The 19,939-nt window shown below is 43.4% G+C and overlaps 1 protein-coding gene across 4 annotated transcripts in view; it reads left to right on the top strand.

The window, feature by feature from the left end:
• The window catches only part of fgd5a (FYVE, RhoGEF and PH domain containing 5a), a 47,774-nt gene that overhangs the window by 15,953 nt on the left and 11,882 nt on the right, over positions 1 to 19,939 (top strand). For 3 of the 4 annotated variants that reach the window (XM_076991331.1, XM_076991169.1, XM_076991412.1), the window contains exons 3-10: positions 6,109 to 6,226; positions 7,695 to 7,753; positions 8,554 to 8,584; positions 13,681 to 13,832; positions 14,122 to 14,278; positions 18,559 to 18,649; positions 19,087 to 19,137; positions 19,348 to 19,406. In XM_076991331.1, the coding sequence (XP_076847446.1) occupies positions 6,109 to 6,226; positions 7,695 to 7,753; positions 8,554 to 8,584; positions 13,681 to 13,832; positions 14,122 to 14,278; positions 18,559 to 18,649; positions 19,087 to 19,137; positions 19,348 to 19,406 (718 nt within the window). The remainder of the gene's footprint in view (positions 1 to 6,108; positions 6,227 to 7,694; positions 7,754 to 8,553; positions 8,585 to 13,680; positions 13,833 to 14,121; positions 14,279 to 18,558; positions 18,650 to 19,086; positions 19,138 to 19,347; positions 19,407 to 19,939) is intronic. The other variant, XM_076991246.1, reaches the window with a different exon arrangement.

The following is a 19,939-nucleotide window of genomic DNA, read 5'->3' as shown; positions in this document are numbered from 1 at the left end:
ATAACTTGGTGATTAGTGAGTTTACAGCTAACAAACCAAGTGTCTGTTCTTATTTGATCCATTGTAGAGCTGAAACGATTCTTCGAGTAACTCGAGTAATTCGATTACAAAAATTACTCGAGGCAAATTCTTTGCCTCGAGGCTTCGTTTAATTATTGTCACCATCTATTTTAAATGTTTCTACTGTCGTATCAATCCCGCTTTGTACTACTGCGCAGCTCCGGTATCATTGTTTTACATGGACTGTTATAACTGACGCACAGGTTTAAGGCGGCGTGATTTGTTTTGATGGAAATGGCGGAAAATGAAGATAGCGGTGTCCGTAAAAAGGCAAAAATGTCAAAAGTGTGGGACCATTTTTCGCTGCGCAAGGAGGACAACGTAGTGCAGTGTATTTACTGTAAAACAGACCTGGCCTACCATAACAGTACTTCCTCAATACTTCAGCACCTAAACCGAAAGCATCCGCATCTCTCCCTCCAAACACACACACACACGGACATAATTTCGGCTTTTTTTCAAAAGCCGGTTTTGGTCCCCCCCAGTTTTTACAATTAAAACCAAATATTTAAATAGCGACGAAGCCATGTTCCCCTCACTTTTTAACGGTTAAAAAAGAAATATTTAAATAGCGACGAATCTAGCGCTAGGACCATGCAGAAAACGACCTCTCCGAGCTCTGCTCCGGTATGGTCCCCCCCCCAACAATTTTCGTTAAAAACACAAAAGTGGTGATTTTATCCGATTACTCGATTAATCGATGGAAAAATCGACAGAATACTCGATTTTAAAAATATTCAATAGTTGCAGCCCTAATCCATTGGTTCACAGGTGGGCTGTTTGAAGTGTGATCTAATTTTGCATTTAGAGATGTGTGTTTTAGTAGTTTGTAAAACACTGTGTGGTGTTAGGCTAAAAGTGTGAGGCTGAGAATGAGGCAGATAGTAGTCAAAGTCAAATTTATTTATATAGTGCTTTTTACACAACACATGATGTCACAAAGCAGCTTTACAGTCGTATGGGTCCAGATCCCTAATGAACAAGCCAGGGGCGACAGTGGCAAATAAAAACTTCCTAGAAACCTCGGGAGGACCAAGACTAAAAAGGGAACCCATCCTCCATTGGGCAGCCCAGCTTGTAGCAGTCAATTTTTATAGTTCTATTTCTAGGCTGAGCTGTCACAGTCTCTCCAATGTGGATGTTGGGCCTCAGGTAGGAGTCTGCACTGGTGCATCTGCTGGTGGCATTGGCACATCCATCCACAGCATCAACACATCCACTGGCAAGCCAGACCATCTAGGTGCTTTAGTAGTAGTGCTGTATGAGGGTTTGCGTCTTGAGTGTAGTTCACTAACTGCGTAATTTTAATCTTAGTGTTTAAGCAATCGTAAATATCTGTTTTTAAAAAACAGAAGAGATAAAAAGCCTGAGAAGTGAAGGAAGAGGGAGAGAGAGGGAACAGAGAGATCATTTATCAATCTTTGCAGTGATTAGCATTTTATTGTAGTTTCTTTCTGAGCTACTTAAATTTATTTTCATCCCTCATCTTTCTGGAAATGTGGATATAGTAATGTACATAATTTCCTGTGTGTGTGTGTGTGTGTGTGAACAGTGACTCTTGTGTGAAGTGACCTTGTAAAGGATGAGTATGAGCACAGCTGGGCACCTTTTGGACCTTTTCTACAGAGGAGACAGGAGATGAGACACACACACACACACACACACACACACACACACACACACACACACACACACACACACTCACATCCACACAGCAAATTACACACACACACACACACACACACACACACACACACACACACACACACACACACACACACACACACATGTAACTCACAAACAATATACTGTTTAACAAGTTCACTGCTGTGACACCCTTCTGCAGAGTGGTAAAATCATAACCCCCTTACACTAGTGTTGGCCCTAACTTTTACCCTAGTGTTGGCCCTAACCTGAACCTTAACCCTTACCCAAGTGTTGGCCCTAACCTGAACCTTAACCCTTACCCTAGTGTTGGCCCTAACTCTTACCCTAGTGTTGGCCCTAACCTGAACCTTAACCCTTACCCTAGTGTTGGCCCTAACCTGAATCTTAACCCTTACCCTAGTGTTGGCCCTAACCTGAACCTTAACCCTTACCCTAGTGTTGGACCTAACTCTTACCCTAGTGTTGGCCCTAACCTGAATCTTAACCCTTACCCTAGTGTTGGCCCTAACTCTTACCCGTGTTGGCCCTAACCCTGAATCTAAACTCTTACCCTAGTGTTGACCCTAACCTGAACCTTAACCCTTACCCTAGTGTTGGACCTAACTCTTACCCTAGTGTTGGCCCTAACCTGAATCTTAACCCTTACCCTAGTGTTGGCCCTAACCCTGAATCTAAACTCTTACCCTAGTGTTGGCCCTAACCTGAACCTTAACCCTTACCCTAGTGTTGGCCCTAACCTAAACCATAACCCTTACCCTAGTGTTGGCCCTAACTCTTACCCTAGTGTTGGCCATAAACCGAACCCTAGCCTTCATACATTTGTGTGGATGTGTGCGTATTTCACTGACTGAGTATGAGGGCGTGTGGACATTCTGTTCCTGTATATGATTTCATATGCTTCCTGTGTGTGTGTGTGTGTGTGTGTGTGTGTGTGTGTGTGTGTGTGTGTGTGTGTGTGTGTGTGTGTGTGTGTGTGTGTAATGTAAAAGCAGATCATTATTACAGATGTGTCTTGTAATCTGGAAAACATGTTAAGAAAGCAATTAATTCATTTGATTAATTAGATTGGAACTTTACATTTTTCTCAGCTTCACATTTGTCTCAATATCACATCCATCTCCTCACACAGTAGATTTCTAATAACAAATCAGTTAACCTTTGGTACAAAATACACTACAACAACCAAAACACTCCAGATTTCATCCCGAAGTGACCATTGTTGCCATAACTAATACATATGCATAACTAATACATATACGTTCTCCCATATGACTGCTTTGGCACTCAATGTTCAATAAAAATTAAATCAACTTCAAAACACAAACGACTTGTAACACTGCACAAATATTTGAAACAAATATTTGGCTAAATATTTGGCTAACAAAACATATTTATGGGCTCACGGAACAGCGCCTGACTCCTTTGGGTGTGTCTGTGTGTGTTTGTGTTCATCTGCGTTCATCTGCGCCTGTGTGTGTCTGCGTCAGAGTGTGTGTGAACGTCTTCTGTTATTCAGATCACCTGTCTCTCATCTAGTTAATGTTATGTGTTGCACTTTTGTCTTGTTCTTGTGCTTGTATTTGTGTGCATGTTGTTGATGTCTTTTGTCAGTTGTTATTTGACTCATGACGTTGGTGTCTTGATGTTTTTCTGTTAGCGCTAAAGCGCTAATACTCAAATAAAACTAGCCTTCTGTTACTGGGCTTTTTGTCTCTGCATCCTGCTCACACTCCACACCCACGTAACACTCACCTCTCACTCTACATGTAACACTCACCTCTCACTCTACATGTAACACTCACCTCTCACTCTATGTATCACTCACCTCTCACTCTACATTACACTCATCTCTCACTCTACACATAACACTCACCTCTCACTCTACACATTACACTAACCTCTCAGTCTGTTATACTCACCTCTCACTCTACACATAACACTCACCTCTAACTCTACGTAAAACTCACCTCTCACTCTACACATAACACCCACCTTGCACTCTACACATTACACTAACCTCTCACTCTATGTAAAACTCACCTCTCACTCTACACATTACACTAACCTCTCACTCTGTTACACTCACCTCTCACTCTTCACATTGCTCTCACCTCTCACTCTACATGTTATGACTGAGTGTGTGAAATTGATATTTTACTAAATCCAGAATAACAATATACTTTATAATGTACATGAATATATGATATATGAATCAGAAACGCTGCAGTGTTCTTCGGGGGTTTAATGTTTTTTTCCATTTGTTTTCTGTACAACTGTAGAATACAAAAATATATAGAATCAATAACAAACCGCACTGTAAGACCAAATCAATATTTTCACAATATACAGTAATTCACATATATTAGTCTACACTCTCAATATCAGGACTGTTGGCCTGGTCTATCCATCCTGTCCACAGCACTGACCATAGATCCACATCCACATCACACTGAAAATATGATAACAAACAAAAACACCTGGATCCTGGATAGATCGTTAAATGTAGCCAAGAGATTCAGCAGTACATGTACTTCCGTAATTTTGGGAAAATCTCTTCAGTGACAATTACATCTTCCCACTTACATACACATATCAGAGCAAGTATGAGCACTTTTGTATCTATGGTAACAAGGCTGCAATAAAAAAACTGAAGAATTATCTGTCTTACATATTTCAAGTGTATGTTGTAGGTCAAAATGCAATCATTACCATCCACAGTGATCAGAATTGTGTTGGGATTTGAACAGAACATCTAAAAAATCTGTAAAATGTCTGTAAAATGTGCTTCAGTTGTATAGAATTTTGCTGCTGGTGAGCACTGACTGTATTTTAGAAAAAGTGGTGATTGATTGCCCTTTGTAATAAAGCAATGCAATAGTACAGACTATGGTGCAGTAGTACGGTAATAGTACAGACTATGGTGCTGTAATACAGTAATAGTACAGACTATGGTGCAGTAGTACAGTAATAGTACAGACTGTGGTGCAGTAGTACAGTAATAGTACAGACTATGTTGCAGTAGTACAGTAATACTGTGTGAGTGCACTAGTAAGTGCACAAATGTGTGTGTAGTAAACCAGTGTGTGTGAGCGCATCTTGGTAGGAGGTCAGAGATGCTGTCTGGGGTGGGAGTAGGAGCTGATCCACTCTATGTTCTCACGGTTTCAGGAGTGAGTGGTGTGTGGTCAGTTAGTGGTTGATAATCCAGGCGCAGTTAGAGCCACACAAATTGTGTCGGTCTCTGGGATTCATGTACCACTGTGAGGCAGGCGCGTGGGGAGCTGCACACAGATGGAGCAGGGCACCCGGACCTGTTTTGTAAAGAAGTGTTGCGCCTCTCAGAGGCCGAGGGAGCACGGCAGACAGGGAGGTGCCTGAAAACAGTATACTCCCCATATACACCCCATCTGCTGAAGCTAACGTGAACGTGCCAAACAGATGAAAGGGTTCAACACAGCTAGGGCTGTAGGGTCATAGGGTTAGGGTTAAGGCTGGTCATAATAGGGTTAAGGTTGGTCATAATAGGGTTAGGGCTGGTCATAATAGGGTTAAGGCTGGTCATAATAGGGTTAAGGCTGGTCATAATAGGGTTAAGGCTGATCATAATAGGGTTAGGGTTGGTCATAATCGGGTTAGAGCTGGTCATAATAGGGTTAGGGCTGGTCATAATAGGGTGGGGGTTTGTCATAATAGGGTTAGGGTTGGTCATAATAGGGATAGGGTTGGTCATAATAGGGTTAAGGCTGGTCATAATAGGGTTAGGGTTGGTCATAATAGGGTTAGGGTTGGTCATAATAGGGTAAGGGCTGGTCATAATAGGGTTAGGGTTGGTCATAATAGGGTTGTGGGCAGTCGTGGCCTGGCAGTTAGGGAACTGGTCTTGTGACCGGAGGGTCGTGGGTTGGATTCCCAGACCTGAGGCCATGACTGAGGTGCCCCTGAGCAAGGCCCTTAACCCTCAATTGCTCACTTGTATTAAAAAAATTAGATAAAAATGTAAGTCGCTCTGGATAAAGGCATCTGCCAAATGCCATAAAAATGTAAAATGTAAAAAAAATAGGGTTAGGGCTGGTCATAATAGGGTTAGGGCTGGTCATAATAGGGTTAGGGTTGGTCATAATAGGGTTAGGTTAGGGTTGGTCATAATAGGGTTAGGTTAGGGTTGGTCATAATAGGGTTAGGGTTGGTCATAATAGGGTTAGGGTTAGGTTATAATGGTGCTATAGTGCTTAAAAACATAATAGTGTGGCAGTTGATGTCATTGTAATGACATTGTTTCTCTGTCTATGTTTCCCTACTTTCTTTCTCTCTCTCTCTCTCTCTCTCTCTCTATCTCTCTCTCTCTCTCTCTCTCTCTCTCTCTCTCTCTCTCTCTGTCAGTGCCTACACAGAGCCTTTCCCTGTGTGTGCTGCTCCTTCATCTCTTTCTACTGAGGATGACCATGGACGCACATCTGAGGAAGAGGAAGGCTGCAGCGAAAACAGCTATGATAGACAGGTCAGACACACCCACCCACATCCCCACAAAACATTACATCCTTATAGTGTGAAGCTATAAAGTGTAGTGTAAAGGTTTACATGGTGTAAAGCTTATTGAAGTAATCATTAAATTCCTACATGTTAAATAACACTTAATTGAGGCCTTTTATTTGTGATCATGCCATATATGTCAATTTGTATTATTTTGATACACCAAAACCAATGAAAGTTAACACTAGGTTGTTATGGCATACATTCTTTAAGAAATGCAGTCTTAAGAAATGCTTTCCCACATATACAGCAGTTCAACAGCCTTGTCGAGTGTTTTTAGCATTCTAGTACAAACATGTGGAACCATTTGGAACCACCAGCAACAAAACCCATTTGTTGATTAATGTCAGGCCCGTGTGTTAGGCGCTCACCCTGGACCCTCAGATCTGGAAGTCATCTTTGGTACGGCAACTCAGACAGAAACAAGCACCCTCCCTCTAAGTGGAATTCCCTGTGTGTGCACTTTTTTCTGCCCAGTTCAGATTCCTATTTCTCCTGTCGGCCATTTCCCATGGCCAAGACAGGCGCCACGCCCGCTCACCCCGCTACTGCTGTACTGGCCTCAGTCCAGGCCCGTGACGCCTGCTTCCTGGTTTTCTTCGTCTTTAAAAAGAAAACCAAGAGGCCAAGAATATTTGAGCCCAACCCAAGAGCTCCTACTGACGGACAGCAAGCTTCAAAACCCCAAGTGGGAAGTTAGCAGACGAGCTTGGTTTCTGAAATGTGTGCCTTCTTTTATGCATTAAAGAACCTGTTAACAACTATACAGTGTTTATCAGCCAGTTATAAGTGATAAACTCAAGTGCAAACATTTGCTCATAACTGCGTCGGTTATGACTGAACACGGGTGACCTGAAGGTGTTTGGCTTTAAAGTAGAGCAGCTACATCATCTCCTGCTGTCCAGCTAAAACAAACTGCCTTGACCTCCTAAATATAGCCATTCAGGCGCGGCACGTGCATTTGGCCTGCTGTGATCAGCCTGCAAATCAGTAGGGTCTTTGTGCTCGATCACAGCCCCCTCATCCATAATGCATCAGAATGGAGCCGAAAGCCGTGTGTTTGGGAAAGCTTTCACGTTTTTATTGTGCTTTAATGAAATAATCAGTCTTCTTCTGACAGGGAAAAAAATCAGATTGGTGTGTTTTCTCCTTCTTTCTGACTCTATCTCTGACTCCTTCCATTTCTGTAGTCCTTACTCTCCCCAGTCTTATTCTCTCTCTCTCTCTCTCTCTCTCTCTCTCTCTCTCTCTCTCTCTCTCTCTCTCTCTCTTTCTCATTCTCCTGTTCTCTCTCTCTTTCTCTCTCTCTCTCTCTACCTCTCCCCATCTCTCTTTCTCTGGTGGTGCAGCTCATGATGTTGAACAGTATGTAGCATGGAGTAACTCTTTAAACACTGGTCCCCTATACCTCCCCCATACCCCCCTCCTATTTGCAGGTTGATGGCAGATCCAGAGCCTACTATATAGCTAAAGAGCTGCTGGATTCAGAAAGAGAGTAAGCATTTGTTTTGACTACTTTGAGGATGAAACTTTCATGTAATGCCACAAATCATACATTTGAGAGAGTAAGTGGGTCTCTACATACAGGGCAGAAAGAAACATGTTTTAGCGTTGGAGAGTTCTGTGAGAAAATACTGCAACTCAGTGTGTTTGCTTGTTCACTGGGATTCAGGTTTAGTTGTGATGAAAATTTAATACTGTAATGTGTGTGTGTGTGTGTGTGTGTGTGTGTGTGTGTGTGTGTGTGTGTGTGTGTGTGTGTGTGTGTGTGTGTGTGTGTGTATTACATTGCTCACATTAGAGAGTGTGATAATAGTGTGGTGCTGGATAGAAGTATTGTAAAGTAAAATAAGTCACTTATGTATCCATACTCTAATGCCTTCATCATCCAGGTCTGCTCACTTCTTCCTCAGCGTGTCCACACACACAGCCCAGCCCCCCTCTGACACACACTGACAGACTTTTACTGCTCTGTGTACATATTGAATTTCTGTAACGCATCGATGACTTGTTAAGTAAATAATATTTCATTGTTTTTTTCATGTTATTGGCATGCTGTTGTTCAACCTTGTTATGTCTTTGTTTACAAGTTTGCATTTCTTACCAGAGCTTATCTGTCTGTACTCCTTGTGTACAGAAGCACAATATAGTTGTTTTGTACTTGGTTTGAACGTCATAGATGTCATTCTAGCAAGAAGACTTTAATCTCTGGAAACCCAGATAAAATATATGCTGACTGTGAAATTCTAGGATATTTCACAGATCGTCATGCATTTCTTTTGTTCAATCCCGTAGGCACCTGAAGACACTGAATCTACTTCATGAGGTAACTGGACCATTTCTATATTTTGCTAACTGTATTTCTGCTGTGGTCCTCTTTTACTAGAGTTCTGCTATGGTTCTGTTACACTGTAGTTCTGTTGTACTATAGTTGTGCAGTGCACAATATGCACTGTGTGTATATATATATATATATATATATATATATATATATATATATATATATATATATATATATATATATATATTAGTGGTGGGACTTTAACGCGTTAATTTCGATTAATTAATTACAGGAAAATTAACGCACTAAAAAAATTAACGCATTTTAACGCATTTAACGGACGAGACACTTTTGCACCGTGGAATGTTTCTCAGTGCGCGAGTTCCGGGCATACAGATTATGGACACACAATAAGATGATCATGATGGAGATGACTGAAGAGGCTACGCTGGTGGATGGGAAATTTAAATATAAGAAACTTTCAGATGGAAGTACAAACAAAAATAGTGTTATTTACACTTTATGTAGGAAGGAGTTCGCTTATCACAGGAGCACTTCCACCCTTCGTTACCACCTCAACGCAAAACATGTTGCGGCTAAAGCTGGGCGTACACTGTGCGATATTTTAAATCGTGTACTCAGCTCCAGCTCAAACTGTACGACTAAATCGCAGGGAGAGTCGGCTCGTGGAGCTGCTTCAACAGTGCGATACTCTCACGAGGAGCGATTTGAATTTCAAACATGTTTGATGTTCTTGCGACGCTGCGATTTCTGATCGGGAGTTGGTCGTGAGGTGTGAATCGTTCCTTGTTTACCTGTGTAAACTATACGATGCACGACACGCGATTGAGCCGAAACGAGTGAAAAATCGGCTGAAAATGGGCCAAAAATCGCACAGTGTACGCCCAGCTTAACGCGCAGGTCAGTAATGATAACTTAGCTGCTAAATGTATTCCTAGTACGATAGGGTGACCAAACGTCCGTAATTCACATCCTGTGAGGAAACGTCCTGGTTTTTAAATGACCTTCATTGGACCATTAAGACTGGATTAAACTTTCGCGAATGGCCGTAGCGCGCGACTCCGCACGCGTTTATACATGATGCGTCACATTATTTGTGTTGTCCGCTCTCTGTGGTCGAAGATAAAGACTTACAAGAAGCGCTGCGAATTGCGTCAACTGATGCAAGTTACGAACTACCGTCCAGGGGTGAGTTTCCCAAAACGTTCTTAGCGCCAAGTACTTCTTAACCTCGTACGTAAGAACGAGGTGACGAAGTACTTGGCACTAAGAACGTTTTGGGAAACTCACCCCAGAAAGACAATGTCGAAGAAAATCCAGCAGCTGTATGATGAGGAAAGAATTAAAACAGGTTATTGTGAAGAGTGCCACAAATGTGGCTCTGACTGGGGATCACTGGACCTCTGTTAGCAACAAGAATGATCTTGGTGTGACAGCTCATATTATAGATGATGAATCTATAGATGATGAAGATCCAGTCATTTGCTTTGAGCATGCAGAAGACCACTTCTAGGCACTATGAAGATGCCTATGGCAGAGGCCTGGGAAATTAAAGAAAGTCTACCATCTAAAATGGTATTAAAAAACATCTTCTGATTTACTTCAATTCTTCCAATATCCTGAGCAAAACTCCCTAAATTAAACAACATTTTTGGTCAGAATTTCCAATGTTCTGAACTGTTTTCTGCACACTACACATATATTGGTCTTCGTAGTAGACTGGTGGAAAAATAAACAAGATGTTGAAGTTTATGATTATGTTCATTGATTCATTCATCATTCAAACTTAAATTAATATTTCTCATGTTAAATACTGAAATGCGATTAATTTCGATTAATTAATTACAAAGCTTCCGATTAATTCGATTAATTTTTTTAATCGCGTCCCACCCCTAATATATATATATATATATATATATATACACTCACACATCTCATGTTTGTCTCCTACCAAGCGTGTACGCGCACACACACACACACACACACACACACACACATGCCAGTATCACTGATGCATACACATACTTGAGAGAGAGGGTGTCTCTACGGAGCTGAATAACGAAGATGCTGGTTTATGTGTGTCATTTTCTGGGCCGGCTGTGATTTGTTCTGCTGGCTAGCTGTTGCTTTGGGAGTCACTAGATCTAATACCAGCTTTCATTTATTTTCATTAGCTAGCATCTAGCATGACAGGTGAAATATCTCTCTAGCCTTATTCCCTGGAGCTGTGTGTGTGTGTGTGTGTGTGTGTGTGTGTGTGTGTGTGTGTGTGTGTGTATGTGTGTGTATGTGTGTGTGTGCACGTGTGTGTGTGTGTGTGTGCACGTGTGTGTGTGTTGAGAGGTTGTACATGTACCTTTGGGTCTGTGTGTGTATGCTTGTGTGGGTGCATGTACTTGTAAATGTGTGCACATGTGTGTGTTCAAGTGTGTGTGTGTGAGGGTGAGAAGGAATATCAGTAAGAGAGAGGCAGGTTTATAATCCAGTGGAGCTTTGCTGGCTGTTAGACAGTGCTCGACTCCCTGACCTTGGGTCAGCTTGAATATGTGTTCTTTTTATTATTCATTCAACCTACACCAACACACACACACACACACACACACACACTACAAAAGGGACAGAAGAGTCAAAGGAATAATGTAATACAGCATAATTCACTAGGGCACTGTGCCTGATGCCCCTGATGTAAATTACTCCATATGCAACAGTATAATTGCCTCATTTGAATAAAATAGGCTGCATTTGCTGATCATTTCACTACTGAAGAATGCTAATGGTATACATGCCTCGGTAACTCACACGTATATTGTTCTACATTGTATTGGTCCAGCGCTGTAATTTTGTGCTGCCATTTACATGCATAAGACTAATTTGCATTAGACAAAATTAATGCACAAGAGAAGGAGAAAAATGTGAAATTATTGTAGGATGATCCAGTATAGGCATTTCAGGGGCAGGTTTGTATATCAAAAATGCTTGGTTTAATATTGATGCACTATTAATATTTATGAAACATAATACAATTAGTGCTAATGTGATGAGTTATAGATGTCATTAATCACTCTGTGTGTATTGCATTGAATAGTAATGAGAATCAGTGAAAGAGAGAGGAAAGTGTCCTTGGTGATACTTTTTTTAATGGCAGTGTTAAATCAGTGTTCAATAGCAGTGTTAAATGTGCTTCCCCATCACCGGTGACTTTGAGGATGTTTCCTTGACCCTGTTGCATATGGATTTGTGCAGTATGAGTTCAGCAGGATCTCTGAATCCCTGTTTTGCTTCTGTGAAGCTGGTGGGCTTAGAGGTGTCACCAGCAGTCAAAACTAATCTTGAAGGTCTGTGGGATAAACCAGCTGTGCTCTCTGTTTGTCTTTACCACTCTGGTTCTCATCTCCCTCTGGTTCTCTTTGTGTTTCTTCTTCTCTCTCTCTCTTTCTCTCTCTCTCTGACTCTCTCTGTTTCCTTGTCTCTCTCTTCCTCTCAACTCTCTCTCTCTCTGACTCTATCTTACTCTTTCTCTTTCTCTCTGACTCTCTCTATCTCTCTCTGTAACTCTCAAGCTCTATAAAGAAGAGAGTCCACCATCAGAGGTTACACAAAATACATGGTCCATTGTTCCATTGTTTAATATGGAATAACACAAAGAATGAAAAAACAGTGAAGGCGTTTCCAGGCCCTGTCCCCAGACGGGACATGAAGTAATGTTTCTCGTTGTTTAGAAGCTTTTCAACAGCACACCAGACATGATTATGAGCTAACTTTCGTTCCAACCCCATCAGTTTATGGAGCACATATTTCCTCACGTGTAATTATGATTACATTTTGAATGCTGACAGACTTTGGTGTCTGATAACTGACAAACTTTGAGGTCTGACTACTGGCAGACACCGAGGTCTGATTTCCTCCTGGCTAAAGGTTATGTAATGCTTTCAAGTGTCCTTAATTTTATGCATGAAAGTGCAATGAGTCCTGCTATCATCCCGCAGTGGAATACAATGGTTTACAATGGAATACAAGCATGATGAGCTCCATGAAATAGCACACAGTGAATTACTCGTCCACTGACAAATGGTGACTCCATATCAATCAATACTCACTGACTAATGCATGAAGCTTCTGTGGAATTTTAGGGGATTATCGGCGTGGGAGTGTACATGTGTGTGCACGTGTGTATGTGGGTGTGGTTATGCACGTGTGTGTGCGTGTGTGTATGTGGGTGTGGTTATGCACGTGTGTGTGCGTGTGTGTATGTGGGTGTGGTTATGCACATGTGTGTGCACGTGTGTATGTGGGTGTGGTTATGCACATGTGTGTGCACGTGTGTATGTGGGTGTGGTTATGCACATGTGTGTGCACGTGTGTATGTGGGTGTGGTTATGCACGTGTGTATGTAGGTGTGGTTATGCACATGTGTGTGCACGTGTGTATGTGGGTGTGGTTATGCACGTGTGTATGTGGGTGTGGTTATGCACATGTGTGTGCACGTGTGTATGTGGGTGTGGTTATGCACGTGTGTATGTGGGTGTGGTTATGCACATGTGTGTGCACGTGTGTATGTAGGTGTGGTTATGCACGTGTGTTTGTGGGTGTGGTTATCAAAGCCAACATGAGAGAGTCAAACCTAACATCAGAGAGTCAAACCCAACCTCAGAGGTTCAAACATAACGTAAGAGACTTGAATCTAACCTGAGAGGGATTTTTTTCTTCTTGAGTGTCATTGGCTTGTTTTCCTTCTACAATGTGTAGATGTTGCTTTTCAAATCCTCAGCAATAAGAACTAGATGTCCCCACACATCATGAAGCTTTTTAAAGCAGTACAATTCAGTACGCCCCTCACCACAGATCTCTTCTGAAAGTGCCTAGGCTCTGGTGACACTTGCTGCTGGTAATACTGTTAACACCTGGTACTGGTAACACTGGTAACACCTGGTACTGGTAACACCCACCACTGGTGACAGTAGTCCTGTGTGAAGCTGTTGAGCATGTGGACAAAGCAGTGTGTGTGTGTGTGTGTGTGTGTGTGTGTGTGTGTGTGTGTGTGTGTGTGTGTGTGTGTGTGTGTGTGTGTGTGTGTGTGTGTGTGTGTGTGTGTGTGTGTGTGTGTGTGTGTGTGTCTGCAGGACTGGCGTGAGGCGGTGGAGAAGGCGGTAGGGGAGGATGGTGTACCAGTGCTTCCAGAGGGCAGGCTGACGGAGATCCTCAGCACCCTCCCGCAGGTCTGCGAGCTCCACACACACATCCTCACAGAGCTGGACACCCGCATCAAACAGTGGTGAGGACACACACACACACACGCATGCTCACACACATACATCCTGTAAAAGCTGATGAATGTGTTGGTAGTGACACCATACAGTGGTGCCTGCAAGCGTAGAGCTCACAGGTGTGGAAGGCAGCGTTCTGAGACACACACACACACACACACACACACACACACACACACACACACACACCCCTGAGTGAAAGGGGAGATGCATGCCCTGTTACCATGGTACCCCCACCAAGGCAGGATGGGTCCTTGCCTGTGTCCTGGGGGTCTCAGGTTTACCAATCGTCTTCAGGGAGGACAGCCCCAGGGTGGTGGAGGTCTTTCTGGCATGTCGGGAGGAGTTTGGCTGCTTCGTGACCTATATCAACACCTACGACCACAACATGGCCCTGCTGGAGGAGAGCTGTGGGTGTAGCAAGGTCTTCGCCAACGTGGTCAAGCACTTTGAGGTGAGAAGACAGAAACGTCTCTTAGAAACATATGGCAAAGTGGCTTTTTGTTGAGGAAAATGACTGTTGAAGAATTTGCACTCATAGTATTACTGTCTGTCTGGTTTATTTAGAGGTCACTTTTTAAACTACCATTATCAATAATACGTACTGTTTTTGGGAAAAGTTAAAGTGCTTTTAAGGTTTTGGTGGTATGGTCTTTAAAAGATGAAGCTAAGAAAGAGCATCAAAGTGTTTATGATGCATGTTCATGTGTGCTTCCTGAATATATCAGGTTGAATGTTTGGAGGATTCACTGACCACACATCTAAACGGTGATTAGAATAACCAGTGACAAGAGGCCAACTGTCCCCTCTCATTAATATTCATGAGCATCTGTATTCAGCAGTTCTTGAAAGTGTGGGGGATTCTAGAAAGCTTACTTAATCTGGAGCAGTGACAGATATATGTGTAGAGAGAGAGAGAGAGAGAGAGAGAGAGAGAGAGAGATGAATGGTGAAACAACCCACTGTTGTAGGCTGTGGATATTGTCACAGCCCCCACTATATCTATGTGTGCTTAAGAACATTGTACAGCTGTTATAATTGCTTATAACAACATAAGGGGTCCACTAGCAAGTTCAAAAAGGTGGACGTGAACTGATTGGATTTATGTTTCATTAGTGTTATTTGTGAGTGAATCAAACGGGCCAAACTGATGATGTCTGTGTTGATGGTTAATGATGTCAGTTCATGTTTAATAGAATATGTCACCCATTTCATTCTGACAAACAAATTAAAGTAATTATCAAATCCAAATCCGCTCGTTTTCGGTGAGGTATGTGTCCAGTTCAGCACATATACACACACACACGCGCACAAAAGCCAATAATGGACCTGCCCACACACATACAAACTCGTACAATAACTCACTCACACACACAACTGACATTCACCTACGACCACATCCACTAGCAGCCGCCTGCCTTTCAGCACACAGACGTCACACCGGTGCCTCGCAAGCACCTAAAGGTCACGGTCGCTCCAGCACGCAGCACGGCACCGTCCCATTAACTGCTGTCAGTGGCCCTTAACTGATCCACCATCGATCCTCTCACTCGCCCAATCAGTGTTCATTCTCGTCTCAGCACCGCTCGCTCGGATGCCTCGTATCGATCGGGGCCTGGAGCAACAGCCGCGTGCGAGACCTCACCTTAGCTTAACGTGTATAATCAGCCTGAGATGTTTAAAAGACGTTGATGTGATAGGAAGAGGTATTGACCTCTAGGGTATCTCGAAAAAGCATAGAATACTTAATGTAGTCGTGAACTGGGAGGAGCTGATATCATTCTGTGGGTGTGGGAGTGTGTGTGTGCGTGCACGCATGCGCACGCGTGTGTTCCTGGTCGTTAGCACAGAGGCAGGCGCTTAAATGGTGCCGGTGGTGAGATGAAGATACAGTGGGTCTGTTACACTCTGATGTGGCATCTGCGCAGTGAAGCAGGCAAAAAACTAATTAGCCAAGCAACCTCCTGTAATGGCCCAGAATGAAGTGGGCACTGGGGTGCAGACACACACACATACACACAAACACCCCTTCCCCATGCACACACACACTCTTACATTCACACACACACACACACACACTCACACACTCACACACTCACACACTCACACACTCACACACTCACACACTCACACACACACACACACACACACACACACACACACACACACACACACACACACACACACACACACAAACATCCCTTCCCCATGCACACACACACTCTTACACACACACACACACTCTCACACACTCTTACACACACACTCTCTCTCTCACACACACGCACACACTCACATACTCACACACAAACACTCTTTCCCCACCCACACACACTCACATACACCACACACACACCCACAAACACAGTTTACATACACACACACACAGTGCCTCAGCTCTGCCTAGGCTCATTGGTATAGCCTGTCTGCACTACTGCCATCACCCACTGCCCCCTCACACCTGGCTCCCTGCCAGCACAGCTTAGGCGTGCTAAATATCAGCCCACACACACACACACACACACACACACACACTCACACTCTCACACACACACACGCGCACACACACACACACACACACACACACACACGCACACACGCACACACACATACGCACACACACATACGCACACACACACACTCACACTCTCACACACACACGCACACACACACACGCACACACACACACACACACACACACACACACGCGCACACACACATACGCGCACACACACTCACACACACACACACACACACACACTCACACTCTCACACACACACGCACACACACACACTCACACTCTCACACACACGCACACACACACACACACACACACACACACACACACACACACACTAGTGCAGATCTCATCTGAACAGCACTGGTTGCTGCTCTCTGGATGAGGTGCTTTGTCAGTGAAGAGGGATTTAAGTTGGCAGTCATGTGACTCTTAACGGCCTGAATCTGGAGGGGCAGAGCAGACAGACGCAGCTGAGCAGGAGGACATGAAGATGATGTACTGAGAGAGGAGGAAGCGTTAATGAAGTAATGAAGCCCAGGGGATATCCATCAGAGAGGAGAGATCTGCCCCGCACGGCAGAGAGAGGGGACACTAATCTCTGTTTTACAGTAGCGCTTCCCATAACCACTGCTCTCTTCTACAAACTACTTTACATTTATTCACCAAATATTTCAAATTTATTGCAAGATAATGTCTTAATCACTCTTACAGTGTGCTGTGGTTTGTGCTTGCTTTGTATGTACTGAAACTGTATGATGTAAATAGGAATGCAATATGATTACTTATACGATTACTCAGTGTGGGTTTGCTGTTTTAGGGTTAGTGTTACGGGTATTGTTGGGGTTACAGGTAGGGTAGGGGTTAGGTTTAGGTGTAGGGGTGGGGTTGGGGTAGGGGTAGGGTTGGGGTTACAGGTAGGGGTAGGGGTTAGGTTTAGGTTTAGGTGTAGGGTTGGGGTTAGGGGTAGGGTTGGGGTTACAGGTAGGGGTAGGGTAGGGGTTAGGTATAGGTGTAGGGGTGGGTTTGAGTTTACAGGTAGGGGTAGGGTAGGGTTTAGGTTTAGGTGTAGGGGTATTGTTGGGGTTACAGGTAGGGGTAGGGGTAGGGTTTAGGTTTAGGTGTAGGGGTAGTGTTGGGGTTACAGGTAGGGGTGGGGTTTAGGTTTAGGTGTAGGGGTATTGTTGGGGTTACAGGTAGGGGTAGGGGTAAGGTTTAGGTTTAGGTGTAGGGGTATTGTTGGGGTTACAGGTAGGGGTAGGGTGGGGTTGGGATTATGGTGGCTGTATAGTGAGAAAGTAAAACCCTGGGAGAGGCCAGTGAGGGCAGAAATTATAATCCAAAAGGGAAAATATACAAACAGGTGAAAATGGAGTATGAAGTGATATGAAAAACGTGTGTGTGTGTGTGTGTGTTTGTGTGTGTGTGTGTGTGTGTGTGTGTGATGTGACATGTAAGAATACACATGGAATGCTAAATGTGACCCACGTATGTATCTGAGCCATGTGTATACCAGAATCATGTGTATTTTAATCATGTCTGTATCAGAATCACATGTGTATCAGACCCACCTGTATCAGAACCATGTGTGTATCAGAACCACGTGTGTATTGGACCCACGTGTATCTCCTGCCCTCTCCCTTTATCAATGTGAGCACCTGCATGGAGCAGGTGTCGCCCGCCGGCCCACACAGGCCTGCCGGGGCACCAGCTGACCTCCCTGCCCGTACAGCATGACAGGTCCTGCCCTGTCACAGGCACTTAATCCCGGCTGATCTGGACTTTATTCACTCTCCTTTTCTCTCTGTGAATAATGAATAACTGAGGATGGTTAGATGTGTTCAGGCTCTGTGTGTCTGCTCACATCCAGGGTGTGAGGACAGTAGTTGTCCTTGAAACGTTTTGTTGCCCTTTGGTGGTGGTGTGTGATGTGGGGTTTGGCTGAAGGGGGGTGCGGGCGAGGTGTGTGTGTGTGTGTGTGTGTGTGTGTGTGTGAGAGAGAGAGAGAGAGAGAGAGAGAGAGAGAGCTGAACAAGCAATTAAGGTTGATTGATGGTGTGAGACTGAAAGAAGAGTGATGATCAGAGAGATTCAGTGTCCAATGGGTTTGATGGAGAAAGAGGTATCTCAGTGTGTGTGTGTGTGTGTGTATGTGTGTGTGTGTGTGTGTGTGTGTGTGTGTGTGTGTGTGTGTGTGTGTGTGTGTGTGCTATAGCAGCAGAATGCAGAGGGAGTGTTGGTTCCTATGAGACACCAGCTGCTGCAGGTCATCGTGCGTGTGCTACAATACCGCATGCTGCTCACAGGTAACCTGGCATGACTGTTACTCCTGTGTGTGTTTGTGTGTAAGTTATCTCTCTACATTTGTAAGTTATCTCTGTGTTTGTAAGTTATCTCTCTATGTGTGTAAATGATCTGTGTGTGTGTGTGTGTGTGTGTGTGTGTGTGTGTGTGTGTGTGTGTGTGTGTAAGTTATCTCTCTATGTGTGTATGTTATCTCTCTACATGTGTAAATTATGTGTGTGTGTGTGTTTGTTTGTGTGTGTGTGTGTGTGTGTGTGTGTGTGTGTGTGTGTAAGTTATCTCTCTATGTGTGTAAGTTATCGTTCTGTGTGTGTAACAGTGTATGAGTTACAGGGAAAGTTTTTCATCTGTGGGTTGGGACTTTTTGTAAGAAGGCTTATTTGAATCAGATCGAGGGTTTTGTGTCGGGTGTTTATGGTTTGTGCTTCATTCTTTCCAGATTATTTAAACAACCTCTCCCCTGACTCCAAAGAGTATGAAGACACACAAGGTATTGTTCAGCTCTTAGCAACCCCGGCCTTATGCTCGTACACATAGTACTGCACAAATACAATATTCACATATACATATACTCAAATGTACAGTACATTTTCAGTATATTTGCATGTAAATATGTTTGGATATAAGGAAACACAGCCACTCAAATACATTCACACAAGGCTTGGTGACTTTTGTGACAGTTCTACCTCTGTTTTTACAGCTGCGTTGGTAATTGTGTCCGAGGTTGCAGACCAGGCCAATGACAATCTGAAAGAGGGGGTAAGTTGTGTGTGTGTGTGTGTGTGTGTTTGTGTGTGTGTGTGTGTGTGTGTGTGTGTGTGATCGCTGCTGTGTCGTGATGATTTCATCAGGGCGTTCCAGGTCCTAGTCTGACAACAATTAGACTAAATAAGTAAAGCTAACACACACACACATATTCATACACATATACACACACGCACACACAAACATATACATACACACACACACACACATATTCATACACATATACACACACACACACACACACACACATATTCATACACATATATACACACACACACAAACATACATACACATATACACACACACAAACATATTCATACACACACACACACACACAAATATAATCATACACACACACAAACATATTCATACACACACACACACAAACATATTCATACACACACAAACATATTCATACACACACACACAAACATATACATACACATATACACAAACATACATACACATACACACACACACACACACACACACACACGCACAAAAATATTCATACACATACACACACA

Source organism: Brachyhypopomus gauderio, chromosome 1 (assembly GCF_052324685.1).
Source record: "Brachyhypopomus gauderio isolate BG-103 chromosome 1, BGAUD_0.2, whole genome shotgun sequence".
NCBI classification, from domain to species: domain Eukaryota; kingdom Metazoa; phylum Chordata; class Actinopteri; order Gymnotiformes; family Hypopomidae; genus Brachyhypopomus; species Brachyhypopomus gauderio.
The sequence above is the reverse complement of the archived record's forward strand: the minus strand, read 5'-3'. Positions and strand labels throughout refer to the sequence as shown.